The sequence below is a fragment of the Cephus cinctus genome, unplaced genomic scaffold, assembly GCF_000341935.2.
Source record: "Cephus cinctus unplaced genomic scaffold, Ccin1 Ccin1_scaffold0087, whole genome shotgun sequence".
NCBI lineage: Eukaryota > Metazoa > Arthropoda > Insecta > Hymenoptera > Cephidae > Cephus > Cephus cinctus.
This window is the reverse complement of record NW_014332826.1, coordinates 913965-933538: the sequence shown is the minus strand read 5'-3', so window position 1 is coordinate 933538 and position 19574 is coordinate 913965. Positions and strand designations below refer to the sequence as shown.

At 35.5% G+C, this 19574-nt stretch overlaps 4 protein-coding genes across 10 annotated transcripts; 3 read left to right on the top strand and 1 right to left on the bottom strand.

Moving 5' to 3' along the window:
• Positions 1-1728: 1728 nt before the first annotated feature.
• LOC107271939 (leukocyte receptor cluster member 8 homolog) lies at positions 1729-11224 on the bottom strand. Of its 2 annotated transcripts, none has more exons than XM_025089425.1 (7): positions 10966-11224; positions 10554-10748; positions 9903-10288; positions 5853-7024; positions 5389-5722; positions 4688-4895; positions 1729-3143 (listed from the first exon to the last, which is right to left on the bottom strand). In XM_025089425.1, the coding sequence occupies exons 1-7, from the start codon at positions 10986-10988 to the stop codon at positions 2981-2983; spliced, it is 2481 nt and encodes an 826-aa protein (XP_024945193.1). In that variant the 5' UTR covers positions 10989-11224; the 3' UTR covers positions 1729-2980. The 2 variants fall into 2 exon arrangements, with proteins under 2 accessions (XP_024945193.1, XP_015604048.1); XM_015748562.2 differs by lacking the exon at positions 10966-11224 and having other exon boundaries at positions 9903-10191; positions 10271-10288; positions 10554-10652.
• A 396-nt stretch (positions 11225-11620) lies between these two features.
• Positions 11621-13380, top strand: LOC107272060 (DNA excision repair protein ERCC-1). Of its 4 annotated transcripts, none has more exons than XM_025089570.1 (5): positions 11621-11760; positions 12078-12235; positions 12508-12702; positions 12781-12966; positions 13103-13380. In XM_025089570.1, the coding sequence occupies exons 2-5, from the start codon at positions 12170-12172 to the stop codon at positions 13307-13309; spliced, it is 654 nt and encodes a 217-aa protein (XP_024945338.1). In that variant the 5' UTR covers positions 11621-11760; positions 12078-12169; the 3' UTR covers positions 13310-13380. The 4 variants fall into 4 exon arrangements, with proteins under 4 accessions (XP_024945338.1, XP_015604296.1, XP_024945341.1 ...); XM_015748810.2 differs by adding an exon at positions 12373-12431 and having other exon boundaries at positions 11624-12235; XM_025089573.1 differs by having other exon boundaries at positions 11629-11775.
• Positions 13381-13707: 327 nt separating this feature from the next.
• Positions 13708-14712, top strand: LOC107272104 (huntingtin-interacting protein K). The gene is made up of 3 exons (XM_015748904.2): positions 13708-13968; positions 14255-14362; positions 14480-14712. Exons 1-3 carry the CDS (start codon positions 13813-13815, stop codon positions 14573-14575), a joined length of 360 nt encoding a protein of 119 aa, XP_015604390.1. The 5' UTR covers positions 13708-13812; the 3' UTR covers positions 14576-14712.
• A 365-nt stretch (positions 14713-15077) lies between these two features.
• Positions 15078-18221, top strand: LOC107272071. Of its 3 annotated transcripts, none has more exons than XM_015748829.2 (6): positions 15078-15235; positions 16666-16782; positions 17197-17275; positions 17359-17463; positions 17557-17728; positions 18002-18221. In XM_015748829.2, exons 2-6 carry the CDS (start codon positions 16677-16679, stop codon positions 18128-18130), a joined length of 591 nt encoding a protein of 196 aa, XP_015604315.1. In that variant the 5' UTR covers positions 15078-15235; positions 16666-16676; the 3' UTR covers positions 18131-18221. The 3 variants fall into 3 exon arrangements, with proteins under 3 accessions (XP_015604315.1, XP_015604308.1, XP_015604326.1); XM_015748822.1 differs by lacking the exon at positions 15078-15235 and adding an exon at positions 15242-15393; XM_015748840.2 differs by lacking the exon at positions 15078-15235 and adding an exon at positions 15392-15514.
• Positions 18222-19574: the final 1353 nt, after the last annotated feature.

The following is a 19574-nucleotide window of genomic DNA, read 5'->3' as shown; positions in this document are numbered from 1 at the left end:
GGAAAGATGGAAGGATTACTGCCTGGCCCTGAAATAACTAATTTGTTGTAAGTAATGAAAATGTATCATTGAACATAAGATAGCAAGACCTAAAATTTGTTCATTTTTCTCAAAAAATTTTTAAGTTGGTGCAATTGATTTCTCAAAAGTTACCAAATATATTGAATTATAACTTTACATAATTATGAAAAACATGTCTCTTTATGACATGGACTTTACACATATGCCTTCTTGCAGCTTGTTACAAACTTCATCTGTGTAACGTTATATCTGTATCGTTGAGTGTTCTGCGTCTACGGTTAAAAGTTGTTCACAGTTTGGAATCCCCTTCGAAAGTCCTATAGTCTGCAGTTTGTAAAATGGACTCTCGCTGTCCGTGGAGGCTGGGCTTAGATTGTGCGTTTTGGATCTGCAAACAACTTGGTCCACGGGTTCACTCGTAACTTTAATACTTTATAATAATTGTTTCCCGGCTATATCTTTCTCCTTAACAGGGGTTTCCCTTGGATCTCACGGCTCAGGGATTTCCCCCACAACAGCTCGCAGTTGGATCACGGAGGGGCAGTAACTCCTTTATGAAAAGGTACTGCTTCACGGAAATAGTCACGGAGAGGCCCATTTCACAAGATTTTTTAATTTATCTTTTTTCTTTTTCCCTACACACTTCGTTCTGTTTTTATCCCTTTTTCATTCCCTACATTTTTTTTGTACATCTCCTTAATGCAACTTGCATTGCACTTGATATCTATTACCCTTAAAATACACGTATTGGTCCAGTTTATTAAAACAGAGAGAGATAAGTATTAGAATGACTATGGCCCTTACTCATACCTCTCTTTTAGCGTTAAGAGAAGTCTATTAGTCGTTAAAAAAACAGCAGATCACAGCAGTCACTTGTAGTTAAAAGTCACTAAGAAAAAATTTAAAAGCGCGCTATTAGCACTAAAAGCGAGTTCTGAATACGAGCTTATGACTTTAAGGTGGAGACAATAATCGGAAAATTCTATCGAATGCTTTTGTGCTACGAATTAATGAAGTCGAAAGTAAAGAAAAAAAAGAAACGATAAAACTTATGAATAGGCTACTATAAACTGTAATCGATAATTAAGAATTTTTCGAAGTCTGTAGGATTACTGATCCCGGACCCTGTTCCTCTTCGAGTATGTAAATGCCCATACATACCAGAAGTTATTTATCTAACAGTAAGCGAATCAAAATATTTAATAAAAATTTGTATAACTGTCTATATTTCATGCATTTTCCGGCCGCTTAGTTTTCTGGTGCTCAGCTACCGTAACAACCGAATATGTCAAGATCTACATCATCAAACCAATCAAAAATCGCAATCGTTCTGGCGAAGACGACGTAACTGCTAATCGAATTGGGCTAAGGCCATTATTTTCATCATAACGAATGATACGCAATTGATTACCAGCTCCTGTTGGGAAAATACTACGATTGATTACCTCGGAAACGGCGTTCATACAAGTTAATTTATTTAATCTTTTCATTGTAATTCCTAAACATCAATAAATTGCTAACTGGGACACGTACCCCAGAAATTTATTTCGAGATTCAAGAAATCACGTGTAAAAAGGAAAACGCTAAGTTTTAATAATTTTACATCAATTGAGAACAGCAACAAAGAGATTAGAATACTTTTCGGACCGCTTAACGATTAAAGGCAGAAATAGAACGTGGTTAATTTTGCAGAGTAATTTAGAAATATTTCATGAGGAGATTCTTAGCAACAGTTTATTTGCATTACAATACAAGTGATGATACTTAAATCAATCATCACTCACACACATGCTCTCTCTCTTTCACTCTCTCACGCATAAGCATCCTCTTCTTTTTTAAACCACAAGTTGTCACTCCGTTCAGAGGCATGCAGTATCCAGCAATTAACCCCTTCTATCACACTTACGCTCTAGCACTTAACGAACGTCGTATCAACCAAACATATCGCGGCCAATTAAATGGATATTTGTAAAAAATATTAAATAACTTGAAGTTTATTTTGTACACTATAATTCATTACGATGCAATGCATCCCGGTGTGTAGCACACCTAATTTCACAATGTTTACAAATGGCAACATCATTCCCAGTACTAGCAGTGCAAGAGCATTGATGGTGATGGTGATGTTGCTGTATAATCCTTCCACTCTGAAAACGGCAGAGGTAAGTAGAAACCAGCCAACAGCGAATCGGCATGTTTTGTCTTGTGAAATATTAATACATCTCTTTCTATATTTTCATAAGACATGTTACTACCGTGTCCTACTTTGTGTGCGACGTCTTCTTGCAGTTCCTCATGGCAATATTAGTGCTAACATTTTTTTTAGAATTGAATCATCGAGAAGTTGCAGACTATAGCAAGGAATTCAAGCGGGAAAGTTTGCAAAGAAATACTTCATATCGAAACTGGAGGAATGTAAAAATTATCGTTTCTTACGAAACGACTAGAATAGTTCGTTCATAAAGGTGGTGGGAATATATCGCAAAATGCGTTTCCCTATTTGTGTTTCTTAAAAAAGTGCAGCAAAAGTACTCAACGAACAAAGAGAATCATTGAAACACAGAAATATGATTCGTCCTCTTCTTTTGATGCATTATGTAAAATCTGTTGCTTTCTTGAGAAATTATATACATCTGATGTGACATAGATATCTTCTGTTAAAGCTTTCACTTCAATTAATGACATCGATGGGATTGAGTTATGTAAAGAATTGCATGAATGCAGAGACTGCGAGCCGCACATATTTGAGTGCGTGTATGTACGTTATGATCATACGTATACGCGTAAATGGGCACGTGACTTGCAGTGTTAAATGCGCATCATATAGATGCACGTGCGTGTACCTCCGTCCTTGCCTTTTTTTTCACACGATGTTGTGTAAAAATAATTTAAGTATATACTTTTTGTCGTTATATCCGGTCCCCACAAGGAGAAAATAAAGTGGACCGCCGTTGATGTTTTACCAAGCACCTAGAGAAGCACTGCTCGTCTTGCAATCGATTTGCTGTCGTGTGGGATCGGCATAAACCAACCCAAACTCAACGACAAATTCATAAAACTTGTCCAAAGATTCAAAGGCCAATTCCGCGATGATGAAATCAACCGCCAAATTTTGCCGGTAGCTAAACAGCAGAAGAAATAAGTACGTTAGACAATAATATTTTTTTAACCAGAAATAAGAGAGCGTTCAAGGAGATCGAATTAAGATGACCAGTGATATTTTTTCAGAAACACAAACTTCTACAGTCGAATAGTAAAACCTAACATTACCGAAGCAATTAGAACATGACATTTTTCTTGGAAAAAAAAATCTTCAACTCTACGAGTGATCGAATATAAGTAAATACTCCAGATCATCTTATTTCCATCAATTAATAAATATTATTTCACAGCAATGTTGTCCTGAAACAGAAATTTAAATATTAATATATCCTCCTACTGCGTGGAAATTTGTCGATGACTAAAACTTGACGAGAACAAAATACTCCATATATTAAATCAATCGAACTTCGTAAGCTTTTCTCTAATCCAGCGTTACTTAAACTTTTTGGCCCAGAGAGATAATTCTGAAAAATTTATTGTCCATTTTACTCGAGTAAAAGACAGACTAGAAAAAAGGCAAGTTTATGTCCTTTGAATATCCGTTTGTGCTTAACTTTATCTTATTTCTTCCATGAGAGAGGGGGTAAGGACACAAAAAGTCCTGAAGCTCGAATTCAAGATACGCTGTGCTAATAACACGTTACTCAATATAATCATCTATTTTAAATAATAGACAATAATAGACAACTGCGTTATTTTCCTTTTTAATAATAGAACAACCAGCGTTGTTTTTGGTGTATTTAGGCATCTTATATACAGAACTTCGAAATTAGAGCGTTTGATGGAAAATAAATTGGTATATATATATTCGTTCTTTTATCTCAACAAAAGTCAACATAAATTCTGTAAAAGCATCTTCATAATTTCTGTAATTTGAAACAAGAAATCTAAAAACCGTCAATTTTACGCGTTTGGTTCTAGCGTTAAAATAGTTTTCAGTACTTGTCCAGAATATGATCTAAATATATTCCAGTGAATGTGAAGTTGAATACATTTAGAAAAGGTATTTTAAAATCTCATTCGTAGCGTTCGCATAAATATGTATGATTTGTTTGATAATACAACTACTAAAGACAATTACAATACGGGACTGTTGAAGTACTGATGCCTATGAACTCAGTCTGATGTGAAACATCTAATGACAATATCGAATGAAAACATTTGAAGCTTAGTTATATACGCATAAAAGCAACAAATCCGTATCAGTCAGATAATTAATTTAGCAAGCAGAGTGCGTGCTAAATGTTTTAATATTTCAACAACAGTTTATTCAAAATCTAATCGCAGACAAGACGTTTTTAATCACATTTTTTTTGTATGTTTATGTATTCTATCTGAAATAAAACCAGTACATTCGACTGTATAAGTTTTTAGACACCCTGAAAATAAAATATGTAGATTTGTGTTCAAGGAAAATGTCTTAATTTGGACGAAATCAAAATATTTTCCCTGTTTTACAACAATTATTAATTTTATAACACAAATGGAAAACTATATGGAACACAAACTCTGAAAATGAATGATATACGTAAAAGTGAAAATGATTACTAGATTTAATACGTACGACTTGATCATGAGTTTTAAGGCATTTTTTCTTTCTCTGGTAATAAACCAGTCCATCAGGAATGCTGCCATTCTTGGTGCCTTACTGTATAGCTTGAAAAACGCATGGTAATTACCCAACCACCAGGCGGATCGTACTTTTAATGCGTGTTTTATACATTCGTCATCCTTATCTTTGTCTGACAGGTCTGCTAAAATTGTAGTTAAATCTGCACAATAAAGAAAAAAGAAAAATTATAACTTATAATACTCCAAACTTTACTTGGTATATCTAAAGTGTATAACAATTTTTGAAATATACGACTTTATACAGATTAACTTATTATCGTTTAAGTACTCGATTTTGTCCGATATTTCTGGGGACTTCTTAATGTTCAAAAATACTAAAACAAAGAACATATTGGTGAGAAGGGCCAGCCCTCGTGTATTTTGTGTTTGTAGTGAAATATATATTTCAACCCTCTTCATAATTTCCTACTAACTTCACACGATTCCGTCTAGCACAAGCATTGACTCACAAGTCTTGAGCTTTAATGGTGCGAGGAATTAAGTAAAATATATATATACATATATATATTATAGGTATATATAAATTGTCAAATATTTCTCGTCGTATGATGTATATGAAAAGCAGATGAACAACAAATTCATCCTGACTATCGTATATGTATGATTTATTATGAAAATAATGATATACATTACCTTGAGTGTTTTTTGTGAAGATATAATACAATATTCTGTATGCGATGAATTCCAATCGGTTTTCCCCACCAACGTCTTGGTAGAGCATTCGTAATTGCGTTTGGCATTGGTTAAACTCTTCATGATCGCCACGTTCTAGAGCCACACGCGCATGTGTCTCATAAACGTGAACTGTGAATGGATCTCTAATACCTTGGACAGTCAGGTCTTGACGAATAGACTTCAGTTGATCGCATGCGTATCTATAATCTTGATCGACGATCCAGCGCTTCTTCACGTGAACCAGCGAATTCCGAAGTACACTTACCGGTCGCACGGCAGAAGCTGCGGGAGCCTGAAATTTGTAATGTGAATTTTCCGATTACTACAACCCCGATCAGAACTTTATTATATGTCAGAAGATATATTTTAACTGTTATATATCGCAATATAGAACTGTGTGAAACAGGTGGAATAAAAGTTACCGATGTCAGACGCAGATAAGGTTTTTCAAGATCCTTGCAAGTTCCGACGATATGAAGTCCCGTGAAATCAAAATCGGTTGTAGTGTCGTCCCTCGTTCCGTTGTTGCCGCTCCTAGAAACCGTCTCGTGAAATCTAGCTGCACGTTGCTGCAATTTTTCCTTGGATCCAAGATCGTCCATATTGCCTGTAGCTAAACCAAACTCGGAATAGAAATGCGACTTAGCCTGCTTAGTCTTCTTAGTCTTCGTCTTATTCCCGTGATTTTGTTTGCTGCGGTTTGATTTTTTTATCCTCGATGATTTGTAATCGTATTCGCTAACGTTGGAAGAAGATGAAGTGCTTCGTTTGTATTTGCGTGTAGGTGGACTGCGCGACCGCGAACGTGATTTTGAACGTGAACGAGACCTTGACCTTGACCGTGACCGTGACCGTGATCGTGACCTTGATCTTGACCTTCTGTGATTCGCAGAGAGACGAGCGCCAAGCCGAGCCCCGAGAGATGTGGAAAGGCCTGGCTTGCGCAGGCCCCCCTGCGCACTAGCCAATGGATTCGTTAGCTTTAATTGTGGATTTTGGGCTTTAATCGTCATGGTCATGCGCTCGCTATGTATACTGGGCAGAGGCTCTTTATCCCAGTCCTTCACCCAAAGGGAGCCGTCGTTAGCAGCCCGTGTGATTTTACCCTTCAATATTATCTCAACCTGATCCTTATCGACAGCAGTTTTGCATTTTTCATAGCATCGATTAACATAATTCTTCAAACTGTCAGGCCAATCTCCAACAGGATTCTGACTCGATACCCCAGTTGAAGTACGTACCATCGGCCTGCTGGTAGTCGACGATATGTTTGTCGTCGGTGTTGTCACTGTCGTTGTTGTCGTCACTGTCGTTGCTGCAACGGAAGGGGCAGGATCCGAGGATTTTTCTGTTGGTGGTGGTGGGAGTGGTGGTTCATGCTGCACGGGAGGCAGGGGTGGTAACTCGGATTTTAGGTTTGGTCCCGGAATAAAGTTCGAAGTCGCCGTATTTCCCTGAAAGCTATTGTTGAATTGTGCCGCAAGATTTTTATTCCTCTTACGTTTTTTTTTCGCTGCCCCACTATTGCCGGATGGCGTGAAACCCAGGCCAGTTTTCTTGTTTTGTAGATTAAATCTTATTTGTCCGTTGAATGCTGAAAATAATAAAAATGATTTTTTTTTTTCAATAAAACCATTATAAATAATATACATTAGATATTTTATAAAGCTTTTCATTACGATAAACGTAGATATTAGCTCCGAATTCGATGAGGTAGAAAACAAAATACGTAAACATGATCTCCTATTTGTTGTTTTCAGATTCAGAATTTCAGAAGACTATGCTACTTTGAGAATAACAATTTATCAGACTAAATATTAATTAGAGATAATAGTGACATTTTAAAATAATTATAATTGATGTACGAATACTGTTTGTGCTTATTGCCTACAGCTTCATCATCTGTTAAATGTAAATTACTATTGGGAGTAAGTGTCACCTGTGTGAAGTTAGCTCAGCACTTTTTGTATTAATATATTTTTTTAATTGTATAGAGTTGTGCTCCGTCTGTGCTAATTTGTGCCGGTATACCGGAGTTGGTAACCTTAAAGAAGTTGATCGAATAAATGTAAAAAATCGAAATTTGTGCCAGCCTTACACTTTTTGAAACCAAGACTTTTAAGCACATACGGAATTTTGCAGTTTGCCCCGGTCCTTAACTGTTACGGTTTGTGACAATTATAATCCACATCATTCCTCTTTTACGAAAAGATAGTATTTAATTTATGTAATAGTGTGCCGTCAATAAAAATTGTACACAACTAATCCCCTATCGGAAATAATTGCCGCTGACACAAATTGTGAAAACCCTGCGAAACGTAATGTGAATGAAATGAGAAATATCGAATTTCGAAAAAGTAGAAGTTGTGCTGTGTTGTGCTGCGCGAACGCAACAACTTTTCCTAATGGCAAAACCTTCTCAAAGCAACTCTTCGCGGTATTCCTTCCGAAATTCCAATGTTCACAGTTTCGGAGTAACGCTAAAATGCAATCTCCGGGGAATACGGTGAAGGGTTGTTCTGAGAAGGTTTCACCATAAGAAAAAGTTGTTGTATTCGCGCAGCAAAACAGAATACTTCTACTTTTTCGAAACTCGAAATTTCTCATTTTATTCACACTACCTTTTGCAAGGTTTTCACAATTTGTTTAAGGGATCATCACAGTGTGACCGCCCGAAAAATAGCCGATTTTCGCGATTTTTAGGTGGATGGAATAAGGTAATCCGTCTAATTTTTTTTTTGTACAAATTGAAGCACCTATGAAATATACAATACAAAATAATTTTTAAAAAATGTCTTTATGTATTGTTTAACGTTGTTTTTATTTGTGGAAAATTGAATGGAAAAAAAAATGGTGTCCCATGGTGGCCAGGATTGCGGGCGCAAATTTTACCTCAAACAAAAACTTCAAATGGTTTATAAATCTGTAGGAAAGCCGCTATGCTTCTATGGAGGCTTTTTTTTTTTTAGTGAAATTTGAAAAAATGGTGTCCGTTTGAACAAAACGTATAAAATTTATCCTTTTTTTTCGACAGTTTTTCGTAAAAAAAATAGGAAGATTTAAAAAAAAAAAGAAAAAAGCTTCCATAGCAACATAAGAAATGACGTGAAAATTGTTCTGTTAAAATTTCAACTGGATAGCTTGAAAATTTTTCCTTTGAGAGTTGCCACCGTTTTGAAAAACACCATTCCGAGAAAAACGCGTTTAAAGTTCGGAGTGCGCCAGGTCTGACCGTCCAATCCCTTCTTCTAAGAAAGGCTGTAGCGACCGAAATAATTCGAATTTCGACATAAACATTGGACAGAATGTTTATAACAGTGTATACTATCAGATAATGAAAAAAAAAATCGATTTTTTGAAATTTTACACTGTGATGACCCCTTAACTACATCAACAGTTTTTTCGGACTCGCAGAGTGTTTTGAAAGCCCTACAGTCGTTTAATCTAGATGAATCCCGCTCATACTTTATATATTTGATCAAGCAAAAACTAAGCCAGGCCTCATTAAACAGGCAATCTATCCGTCTTTTTTGGATTCCGAGTCATTCGAGCCTCCGGGGAAACGACACGGCTGATCTTCTCAAAAAAAAAAAAAAATCGATTTTTTGAAAATTTTACACTGTGATGACCCCTTAACCATTGAACGGGAAGATGGAGTCAGCGGCAATGATTTCCGTTAGGGGGTAATCCCCCACAATTTTTATTTACGGCACACTATTGCACAAATTAAATACTATCTTTTCGTAAAAGGGGAATAATGTGGGTTATAAGTGCTGACCTGGAGAAATTTTTTTTGCCTTTTGTCACAAACCGTAACAGTTACGGACCGGAGTACAACTGCAAGATTCAGCACAGTACTTAAAAATCTTGATTTTAAAAAATGCGGGGCTGGCACAAAATTCAATTTTTTAAATTTATTCGCAAACTGTTAAAATTATCAACTGCGGCATACCGACACAAGTTAGCACAAACGGAGCACAACTCAATACACTTAAAAAAAAAATTAAATTCGAAAAGTGCTGGGCTAACTTCACACAGGTGTATGTGTCCCCTATGGGACTCCGTGGGAGAGTAACGATAGCTTAATCGTCAAAGCATTCGCTGGGAATTTGAAAATCCCGATCCAAGCACGAAATGTTCCAGCGAATCTTGCAATCGTAACAATATTTTGTATTTTTTTTTTCACAAAAATGCATAAATAAATATCTCTAACGAATAATGGTTTATTTTGTGTTAAAAGTAATAAAATCAGTGTTATCAATTATTTTCCTATGAAAACTGTCAAATGTACAAATACTCTTCACACGAATTATATCTTGTACAGCATTTAATTACCGATAATAGTATTGTTGTTTAGGTTAATCAAGCTCGATTGCTTAGGATTATCAGAATTAAAGTGTTTATATAATATCTTTTTGGATTTTAAGCTAATATTTGCATGCAGAGTTAACGTAGTATAACTATAAACTTACGAGAGTGGTCACTTTGCATTGTAGTCCAATTGCCATAAGGATAGGAGTTGTAAACAAACGATGTTGGATGCTGAAGAGTAGATTGAACTTGGCTATTTTGTTGCTGTGCTGACTGTGGAGGAGGTGGTGGTCCTGGAGGAAGTGGAGGAAGATCAGTCTCATCGTCGAGTACCACTGGAGTTCCAGGAACTGGTGGCTGCTGTTGCTGAGTTTGCTGCTTTCCTTGATTATTCTGAGAATGTTTTTGCTGTTGCTGTTGTTGCTGCTGCTGCTGATGTTGTTGCTGCATCTGCTGTGGATTAAAAGCTTGTCCATATCCTGGTATCATTCCTTGATTGTAATAATACATTTGCCCTTGGGGACTGTACCCTTGTCCATACATGTGCCTAAAATCAAATTTTTTGCATAATTGTGTGATAGGGAAATCAGTATTTATATAGATATACAATATACAAGATCAAAGCTGATTACTTTACGAATCAAATCTCGCTTAACATACAAATTTATATTAAATAGAAAATCCATATAAATGTGCAATTAGTTCACATAAAACTGGTAACTGCAGTATCTTTTATAATTTACTCCAAAGCGTCAAATAAGACAGGTAAAGTAAGAATATACTTACAAAATTTTAATAATTATGTTACTTACCCTGCATAAGGAGGGTAGAGATGCATGCTACCTGGAGGTGGATATTGCCAAGCCATATTTGCCATTGAATTTGCACCCAATTGCTGCTGCTGTTGTTGCTGTTGCTGCTGCTGCTGCTGCTGCTGCTGCTGCAATTGATGATGATGATGATGATTGTGATTATGATGATGCTGATGCTGCTGCTGTTTCTGCGATTTGCTGCTGCTGTTGTTGCTGTTGCGCATAAGGAGGGTAGAGATGCATGCTACCTGGAGGTGGATATTGCCAAGCCATATTTGCCATTGAATTTGCACCCAATTGCTGCTGCTGTTGTTGCTGTTGCTGCTGCTGCTGCTGCTGCTGCTGCTGCAATTGATGATGATGATGATGATTGTGATTATGATGATGCTGATGCTGCTGCTGTTTCTGCGATGCTACAATATCGCCTTCAGACATATTGATGAAACGCACGTCTATTGACGATCCACGCACAACTAACGCTTCACCTACCAATATGTTTTCTTAAATAGATATGAAACAAGCCCTTGTAACCCTCACTTAAGGCAATGTTATACAAATAAAAATACTGATAGACTTCAGAGAATTACGTCACTCACATAACCATGGATTGGTAGCCATCAGTAGCCATTACAATCCTGGCTTTCCCGTTTCAAGTGAATGCGTAAACGCAAGTAAACACAAACCTTCATTATTGGTTATTCCCAAAACTTTCCGTTAAAGCCAGCGAATAGCTATAACATTGGGTCCTCTCCAATAGAGGGACGACATGAAATTTGTCTAGGACATCGACATATAACATGGACTACGCGATCCCTACTTCAAACTCCTTGAAAAAATGTCCGCTCGAATAGATAAAGAGAGACTGAGATGGCGGCCAGTAGCACTCCTTTTCTAATGCTCTCATTGGCTACGTTTTCTATCTCTCGTACTACGGCTGCTGATTAGAAAGAGACAGGACTCGGCCACCACCAATCGCCATCTTTTTCTATCATCGGACCATTTTCCCAATGCTTATGCGTAGTCCATGCTATATGTCGATGGTATCGGGGACATCTTATTGGAGGAGTTAGCAATAAGGAAGGAAGGAAGAATGTCGGGGGTATCGCCTAAACCATAGCGTTGTGCATCTCCCCACTCATCACTGACAGAAGGAACACGAGCTCCACGTATACATACAGCTTCCTAAAATAAGAGGCACTAGTGTTCTGTATGCACCGAAAAAGTGAACTTTAAATTAAAAATCATATTTAATTAAGTACTTTGAAAATTATAAAATAAATACTTTAACTTAAATAAACAAATAATAAAAATGTGCAATGGCAATTACTTGTAAATATTTGACAGCTTACTTCACATGTATTTATTATGCTATATTCACGTCAGTAGAAAAGGGAAACTAGCGACGCTAGTGGCACAGAAAGAAAACGCAGTGTGGACGATATTTAGTAGCAGATTCTGTCAATTTTCCCATTTGAATTCGTGCTTCTTATGTAGTCTCCATGATTATACTTCTCCACCTTACAGATTTGTGATGTCAACAAAAAATCCAAAGGTTAGTTTGTATAGTGCTTCGCAGTGAATTAAATGAATGTCCCGAATGAGTAATAACAAGAAAAATGATGATCAACCGATTGACATTCCATCAACTTCTAAACAAGCTAAAATTGATTCTTCTATCAAAGGTACATATGAAAATATCTCGTTAACTATTATCAGATTTAGACTGAGGGTAATTTCGATACGTTATTTTTAGATGCTTTTAGCAATTTAAAGAAATCTAAATCTTTTAATGAAGATTTACCTGAACCTTCCAAATTAGGTTTATCCAAAACAAAAAAAACTGCAAATCTAAATGCTGTCATTGTTAATCCACGACAAGTAAGTTTAGTAATATAATTATTATATTTAACGTTGAGTACTATGCTTAGTAATTATTGTTTTTTTTTTTTTCTAGAAAGGTAACCCACTACTTAAATCAATAACTGTTGTCCCTTGGGAATATGGAGATATAACACCGGACTATGTGATGGGCAAAGGACTTTGTGCACTTTTTCTATCAATTCGTTATCATCAACTAAATCCAGATTATATACATAACCGCTTGAAATTATTGGGCAATGCATATGATCTTCGAGTACTTTTAGTTCAGGTATCCATTATATTTGTTATATATCACAAATTTTCAGATTAAGCATAGTACAATAAGTAATAGTAAATGGCATTGTAGGTGGATGTTGCTGAACCACACCATTCCTTAAAACACCTTACAAGAATTTGTATTCTGGCAGACTTGACGTTAATGTTAGCTTGGAATGCAGAAGAAGCTGGAAAAGTGATTGAAACATATAAGTGTTATGAAAATAAGCCTCCAGACATGATAATGGAACGCAATAACTTAGATCCACGCGAAAAAGTAAGATTATTCATCTATGTAAACAGTCATCATTTGTTACATATAAAATTTGATAATTTTAAATGATAATTAAGGTTGTTTGGTTTATCTTAGTAATTGAATCACTTTAAGTTACTTATAAAATTTTTCTTTGTAGCTCGTAAATGCATTGACTTCAGTAAGGTCTGTGAATAAAACTGATGCCACGAATCTTCTATCAAATTTTGGGACACTGAGTGATATTATTAAGGCCACACCACACAAATTGGAATTGTGTCCTGGATTTGGCACCCAAAAGGCATTACGCTTACACAAAATGTTACATGAACCATTTCTCAGAGATTCCAAAACTAAATTAACTTAAAAATATAGTATAAAATTGAATTATATGATAAATACATGATTGTGAAATAAAAATTTATAATAATGTCCAAATAGTGAAATAAAGAATTACTTTGTATATACAAGTTTGCTATGATATCCCAATTGAATTTACCCAATATAAGTACTATTTTGGAAGGTAAGCACATTGTGTGTATTGTTTGACTGTAAGCGAAAAACATTCTTGGAACATTTATCTTTTCCTTTACTCTTTTATAGATTTATCCCTTCAAAATTGGGTTTCAAAAATTGAATTGTTTATAATATTTTAATTGGTTGTAAATACTTAAAATTTAATGCCTAAGCTGCTTGTTAGTCGAATGAGAAAAGAATGGACCACCTACCACGTGGTCAGTAACTAATACAATTGCTTCCTTGTTCCCCTACTATTTCCGTACAGAGTGGAGTGGAGATTCAACCTTTATTTCTATCAGATGGTGCTCGTGTATTTTTGTGAGAAAACAACCTTTCCAATAAAAATTAGAAATGGCGGACGAGGATGTGAATGGTGATTCGGATGAGGTTCAACAAGAAAAGTCGCAGAAAAAAGCAGCAAAATACGATAGCGGTGCAGCAGATTTGGAACGAGTAACAGACTATGCTGAGGAAAAGGAAATTTCGTCGTCTGATGGTTTTTCTTGCGTAAGTTCCGTGGAATCCACGTGCTTTTTATTATTTGAGTTTATTTAAAATCCTATAACGTAAATGCAAATTTCTCACAAAATAAATGCTATGCAATCTATATGCATAATTATGTAAAATATTTTGTTGAAATATTTATTTATTATCATCCACAATTTTGATTTGAAGTCAAGCAACATAACCTCTTTGCTGTAAACATGTATTTTCAATCATTCAAAAAAACACACGTCACTATTACGTTTATACTATTCTTCCATACTTATATGTTAAATAAATATTTTAATAGGCCTTGAGTATAATTGGTGACCGCCGCAATAAGGAAGCTGCAGAAAAGAAGGCAAAGGAAAAAGAACTGCTCAAGGTCTCCATTAAAAAGGAAGATGTTGACCTCATAGTAAGAATATTTTTGAACGTATATAATAATTGCTAGTAATACATTTTAGAAGCATAATGACATACAATTTTTTATATACGAATAGCATCATGACATATGAGTCAAAAATTGTTTCAGATGAAGGAAATGGAAATCAGTAGAAGCTTGGCGGAGCATACTCTCAGGGAACACAGTGGGGATGTTGTGGAAGCTCTTATCACGTTAACCAACTAATTTTTCTTTGTTAATCAATTCCATGTCACAATTCCGAAAACCATTGTAAATTTTACAAATCATTCGAGTCACGACAGGAGTTTGGATTATGGATATCTATTGATATAAATTATAAAATAAACAACACAAAAACACCAGTTATTTATAATTTCCTCTGCATCTGTTCTAATATTAAGTTTAAATTTCATAACCTATTAGATACTGATATGAATTTTAGCATATATTGTGTTATTAATTTTTAATTATTAATATTTAATTACACTAGTTGTATAGTTAATGTTTGAGTCAAAATCATGTATCTTACCAAAGCAGAGAATATAGAGTTATTTCGTAATCAGGTTATAATCCTGAAATCATTCTATTTCATAAAGCAGTTAATTTTTTAATAACAATTTCATGTAATACTTTGTTGTATATTTACCTTAATGTTTAATATTAATATCTGTATTTCACACATGAAGTAATATACATTAATAAGAATGAAATAATTTTCAAAAAAATTTATTCCATCTACATCAGACTGCAGGTTTACACAGGAAGAAAGTTGAGATTGTTGTATGATTGATGAGAGACAAAAAGAGTAATCTGGCTGTTCAGTTATCAGTGATTGTTTTAGTATCAAGCGAACATCATCAAAATGGAGGTCTCTATCGCTGTTAGGTAAGCATCTGTCAACTTTGCAGAGACGTGACAGGAGGATAAATTGGATATCAGTTCTCATGCAAAAGTCGGTTTGCACGTACTCGCACGTCCGATCATGCGTTTCTATCTACATTTTTTCATATGTTTCTGTCTTACGCAATCAACAATCGAAAATGGTGCGTGTATTTATATTAAAGTGAAATACTTTTTTGCCTACTTTGTTTAGTTCATGCGCATGAAGTTGTGTTACATATTTTATAGTATTCCAAACGTGAAGGTGTTTTTTGTGGATACTTGGTAAACTTTAAACTTTGATAAACTCCGCGATTCATAAAATGTGCAGAATTTGGAATTCGTATATAATTTTTTAATCTTCGATTGTTTCTTCCCCAAAAACGGAGTCAGGTCATGATGACAGTACAGCTGATGATGTACGGTGTTTCCAGCTTTCCCGCCGTGTAAATTGCCATGATTCGAATATGAGATCGAACTTATTCGTCCACCTTTCGATAATATTATCTTTTGAAAAACTTCGGTGGCTCTACTTCTTTAAGCACCTTTGAAATTCACTGAGTCATTACATATTTCATCTTTCAAGACTGAAGATCATTATCATGAAAAATCTGGAATTGAAACGCGGTCGGGAGCTTTTTCCATATGCCTTTGTACTAATATTTCATTTTCAAAGAAACAATTAATCATTACAAGATCCATCACCGGGCCTGAGATTTTTTAACACGTTGCTATGTGATAAAATAGTAGTAATTAAAAAATCATTAATTTCCGAGGTCTATGGGTTCACGTTCGGTATACCTAAACACATCGTATTTTAGCCATAACGCATTGACGTTAGTGCAAGTACTTTTTTTTTATAAAATGTGACGATAACAGCCACTTTGTACGTGCCAATACTAAGAATTTAACAAATTCTTAAAACACAAATAACGTAAATCCAACAATAACCCAACCTCGTACGCTACTACTCACCTTGCCTATACATACATTGAAATTGTGTTTCTGTGTAATGGGAACGCTCAAATTTAGCGGTTTCAATTTACAATGAATCACGTCGATAGTAGAACCTGGTGCATGATATTTCTACAGATCGGGATCTTGTTTTTCGAAAATGAAATTGCGACGAAGTATATTTTGCATGTGTGCTAAAGTATTTATCAGTTATTCAGAAGTGCTTATTCGAAGCTTACGATTTATCAATTGTTATCTTTGCACATTTATTTTTCTATCGTTGCCGAGAGTCTTGCTTAAGACAGTAATTTGAATCGTATCGTGACTAATACATTAGCTTGCAAATACATAGATAAATTAAATTAAGTCATATCAAATAATAATTGTAAATAATTCACATAACAAACTCTACTCGTGGCATATTCTGTTCCATACGTTTTCTCCTACCATAGAACTTTCATTTTATTTTCTACAAATTACAGATTTGAACTCGATGGCATATACTGCAACCGCATTCGCAAACGAATATGGAATTAGCACCAGCGCAAATTGCACAAGTATGTTCATCGGGCCATCTTGTAGCTGCATCAACTGTTCAGGTATCTATTTCAATTAACACCTAATTGGCTGCTAATTTTATTTCACCATACCTTTTACGTTTATACCATATTTCTTATTAAATTCGATTGATTCCACACTATTTCCAATTGTTCATCAATATCCAATAATTCCTGAAATTTTATTTTAATCCGTGAATCGGCCACGTGTAAGAAGCACAATAAACGTGTAAAGTATAATCGATCTATAGTAAAAAAAAATAATATTGGCGGTCAATAAGATGTAACTAATATCAGCCATACACGCTACGGTCTACCGGAGAGGTCTACCTGCGCAGGCATACCTGTGCATAACACTTACAATATTATTTGATTTTTGACACTGAAGTTCAGTGTCTATTTCACAGTAAAAAAAAAAGATTTTCAGTTAATTATAATGGTGATTATTCTTTGCAGCTGATAAATGCACCCTCTGCTGCAATTCACCCCGCATCAGATGTTGTGAGTGCTATATGTGCGACAGCACAAATTGCAGGTAGGTATAGATGAGCTGGGAACGCATATAAATACTTCAAAATTCTCGAAGGCAGGTTGATACGTATCTGATAAAACTTTCAGGGTCACCGACTGGGAATTGGTAACTGTCACCCAACTCATAATGTCTTCGGTACTATTTCTCGGTATAGTTATTACGATCATACTTTTCTTCAGGGTCTGTCAAAGGTAACTATTTCCAAAGAAAAAAAAATGACTACTTGCCACAATTAAATTTTGTTAATTCTGTTAACTCAAATTCTGCTTACACGTATTATTCAGGGACATGCAGACGGAGCAATCGAGATCTGATTTGTTGATATCCGAATGTGGCGGTGATAATGTCAGCATAAATTCTATACAGCGTTCCATTTTGGAAAGATTACGAGATAGACCGCCAAGGTACAATGAAATTTATGGCGCACCGCCGCTCTACAATTCCGCTAGCAACAGAGTAAGTTTCGAAATATTTCTCTACGCAGGATGTCAGAAAATAGAATACATTCTGGATATATATATATATTATCTAGAACAGACTAAATTTCTGTTCTCTAAGAAATAAAGCCGTAAATATATGGCAAGCCGAAAAGAATCTTATTTCATTGTGATGTTAAAAAAAAAACGCGTTCCATTTCGACTAGAGGGAAATGTATATGATAAAATTTTTTTGTTTAAAAAAATTGATACCTAGATTTTGGTGTTCGGGGGGATATTGCATTTTTCACAGGCAGCGATGACGGAAGCACCTCCAGTTTATGAAAGATCTTCAGCAGATGATTCAGTGGCATCAAGTAGAATAGCTGCACAGGGACAAACGAGTAATGTGCAGACACCACCGGTCGCCCATTACATATGACTGTCGAAAGAAGGACGAGTTTTTTTGCCAGCATTGTACATATTTATTGTATAAACAGTAGTAAAGGACTATTGAAATAATCAAAAGAAAATGTACTTCTCGACACTTCTCTTTCACATCGTTTTGTACGGTGTTTCACGGACTGAGAATGAATAATCTACTTTGATAGAAGTTACCGGAAGCTACACCGTGCTATAAGTATCGTGATATGCTTAGTCCCTCCGATACGACCAATTGTTCGTTTAATTGTTGTTGAAAAAGTATTCGTCAAGAGATTATTCATTCCCAGAAAGAGTAATAAGTATACAGCACGGAGTTTCGCTAAAGGCGGATGCAATTGCTTAATTGGAATTGCAATCAGTCTGATATCTGATATAGCTGGCTATCCAGCTGAGTTCAATACCGAAAATTGATAGGTCCGCTTGTATCGTGCGTATGTCCAGAGGCTGTAAAGACTACGAAAAAGAATGTTATCAGGGATAGTGGGAATCACATTGACGTTTCAAAAATTATATAATGAAAATGTAATTTATTTGATGTGGTGCAATGACTTAAAATAAATGGAAAAATGAACGTCTGTATGAGCTGGGATTGATGAGCAGCACTGTGCACCAGTAACTACCACTACCGTACCGTTCGTTACAAAAAGCTTCGAGTTTTAAATGCAACATATAATGGAAGTGTAGCGTACAGTGGTGCAGTGGTAGCCCTTGACACGAATGTACTGATTTTTATGATGAGGTAACACTTGTCTTACTTGTACTTAGTTTATCAAATTATCCAGTCATACGCTCATATATTCTTGCTGCAGATTGATCGTTATTCAAGAAACTCACGAATTGTACGGATAATATTAGCCTTTAGGAAAGAAAGACAGAAAACGTTCGGTAGTATACAAATTTTCACAAGAAATCGTCCAACAATCCCAAGGCTAGATGAAATTTATAAGAGCAAACAGCTAATGTGTAAAATAACTTAATTTCACCAAACTCGATTCTCCAAATGCATCTTTGTCCCTCCTTCCCGTGAAACTTAGTCTATACTTTTTGATACGCTCTGAAGAAAAATCGGGTACAAGCCGGAATTTCCTTGAAATAACAAAAAATAAAAATTTTGTTTTTATTAAATAATTAACTGTCCATTGTGATTACCATTTGCTGTGCCAATAGCTAATATTTTTTAAATTTGTGTAATCACACTAATACGAATCTCTAGGGTACAGAGAGACAGAGGATGCATGCAATTCGTGTGCATCGAGTTTAGCTTAACGGGTCGAATAAAAGCGGGGCCGAAATTAGGCGAATCGTCTTACCATGCGTAAAAGTATGGTTCGCTTCTTATAAAATATAGTCGACAGCAGATATGTACAGTAAAAAGCTTAAAGGCGAGCGAGAGAAAGGGTTGTAAGAATTTTGAAAGAGAAACGATAAATTGGGTTCGGGGG

Coding starts and splice junctions, on each gene's coding strand:
- LOC107272060 (XM_015748801.2), top strand. CDS start 12,142: ATGTCCCGAATGAGTAATAACAAGAAAAATGATGATCAACCGATTGAC. Junction 12,432..12,507: donor TCATTGTTAATCCACGACAA/GTAAGTTTAGTA, acceptor TTTTTTTTCTAG/AAAGGTAACCCACTACTTAA. Junction 12,703..12,780: donor TTCGAGTACTTTTAGTTCAG/GTATCCATTATA, acceptor ATGGCATTGTAG/GTGGATGTTGCTGAACCACA.
- LOC107272104 (XM_015748904.2), top strand. CDS start 13,813: ATGGCGGACGAGGATGTGAATGGTGATTCGGATGAGGTTCAACAAGAA. Junction 13,969..14,254: donor CGTCTGATGGTTTTTCTTGC/GTAAGTTCCGTG, acceptor ATATTTTAATAG/GCCTTGAGTATAATTGGTGA. Junction 14,363..14,479: donor AGGAAGATGTTGACCTCATA/GTAAGAATATTT, acceptor AAATTGTTTCAG/ATGAAGGAAATGGAAATCAG.
- LOC107271939 (XM_025089425.1), bottom strand. CDS start 10,988: ATGTCTGAAGGCGATATTGTAGC. Junction 7,025..9,902: donor AATGCAAAGTGACCACTCTC/GTAAGTTTATAG, acceptor TATTATTTTCAG/CATTCAACGGACAAATAAGA. Junction 4,896..5,388: donor CTTCACAAAAAACACTCAAG/GTAATGTATATC, acceptor TTTATTGTGCAG/ATTTAACTACAATTTTAGCA.
- LOC107272071 (XM_015748822.1), top strand. CDS start 15,333: ATGCGTTTCTATCTACATTTTTTCATATGTTTCTGTCTTACGCAATCA. Junction 15,394..16,665: donor GCAATCAACAATCGAAAATG/GTGCGTGTATTT, acceptor TACAAATTACAG/ATTTGAACTCGATGGCATAT. Junction 16,783..17,196: donor TAGCTGCATCAACTGTTCAG/GTATCTATTTCA, acceptor TATTCTTTGCAG/CTGATAAATGCACCCTCTGC.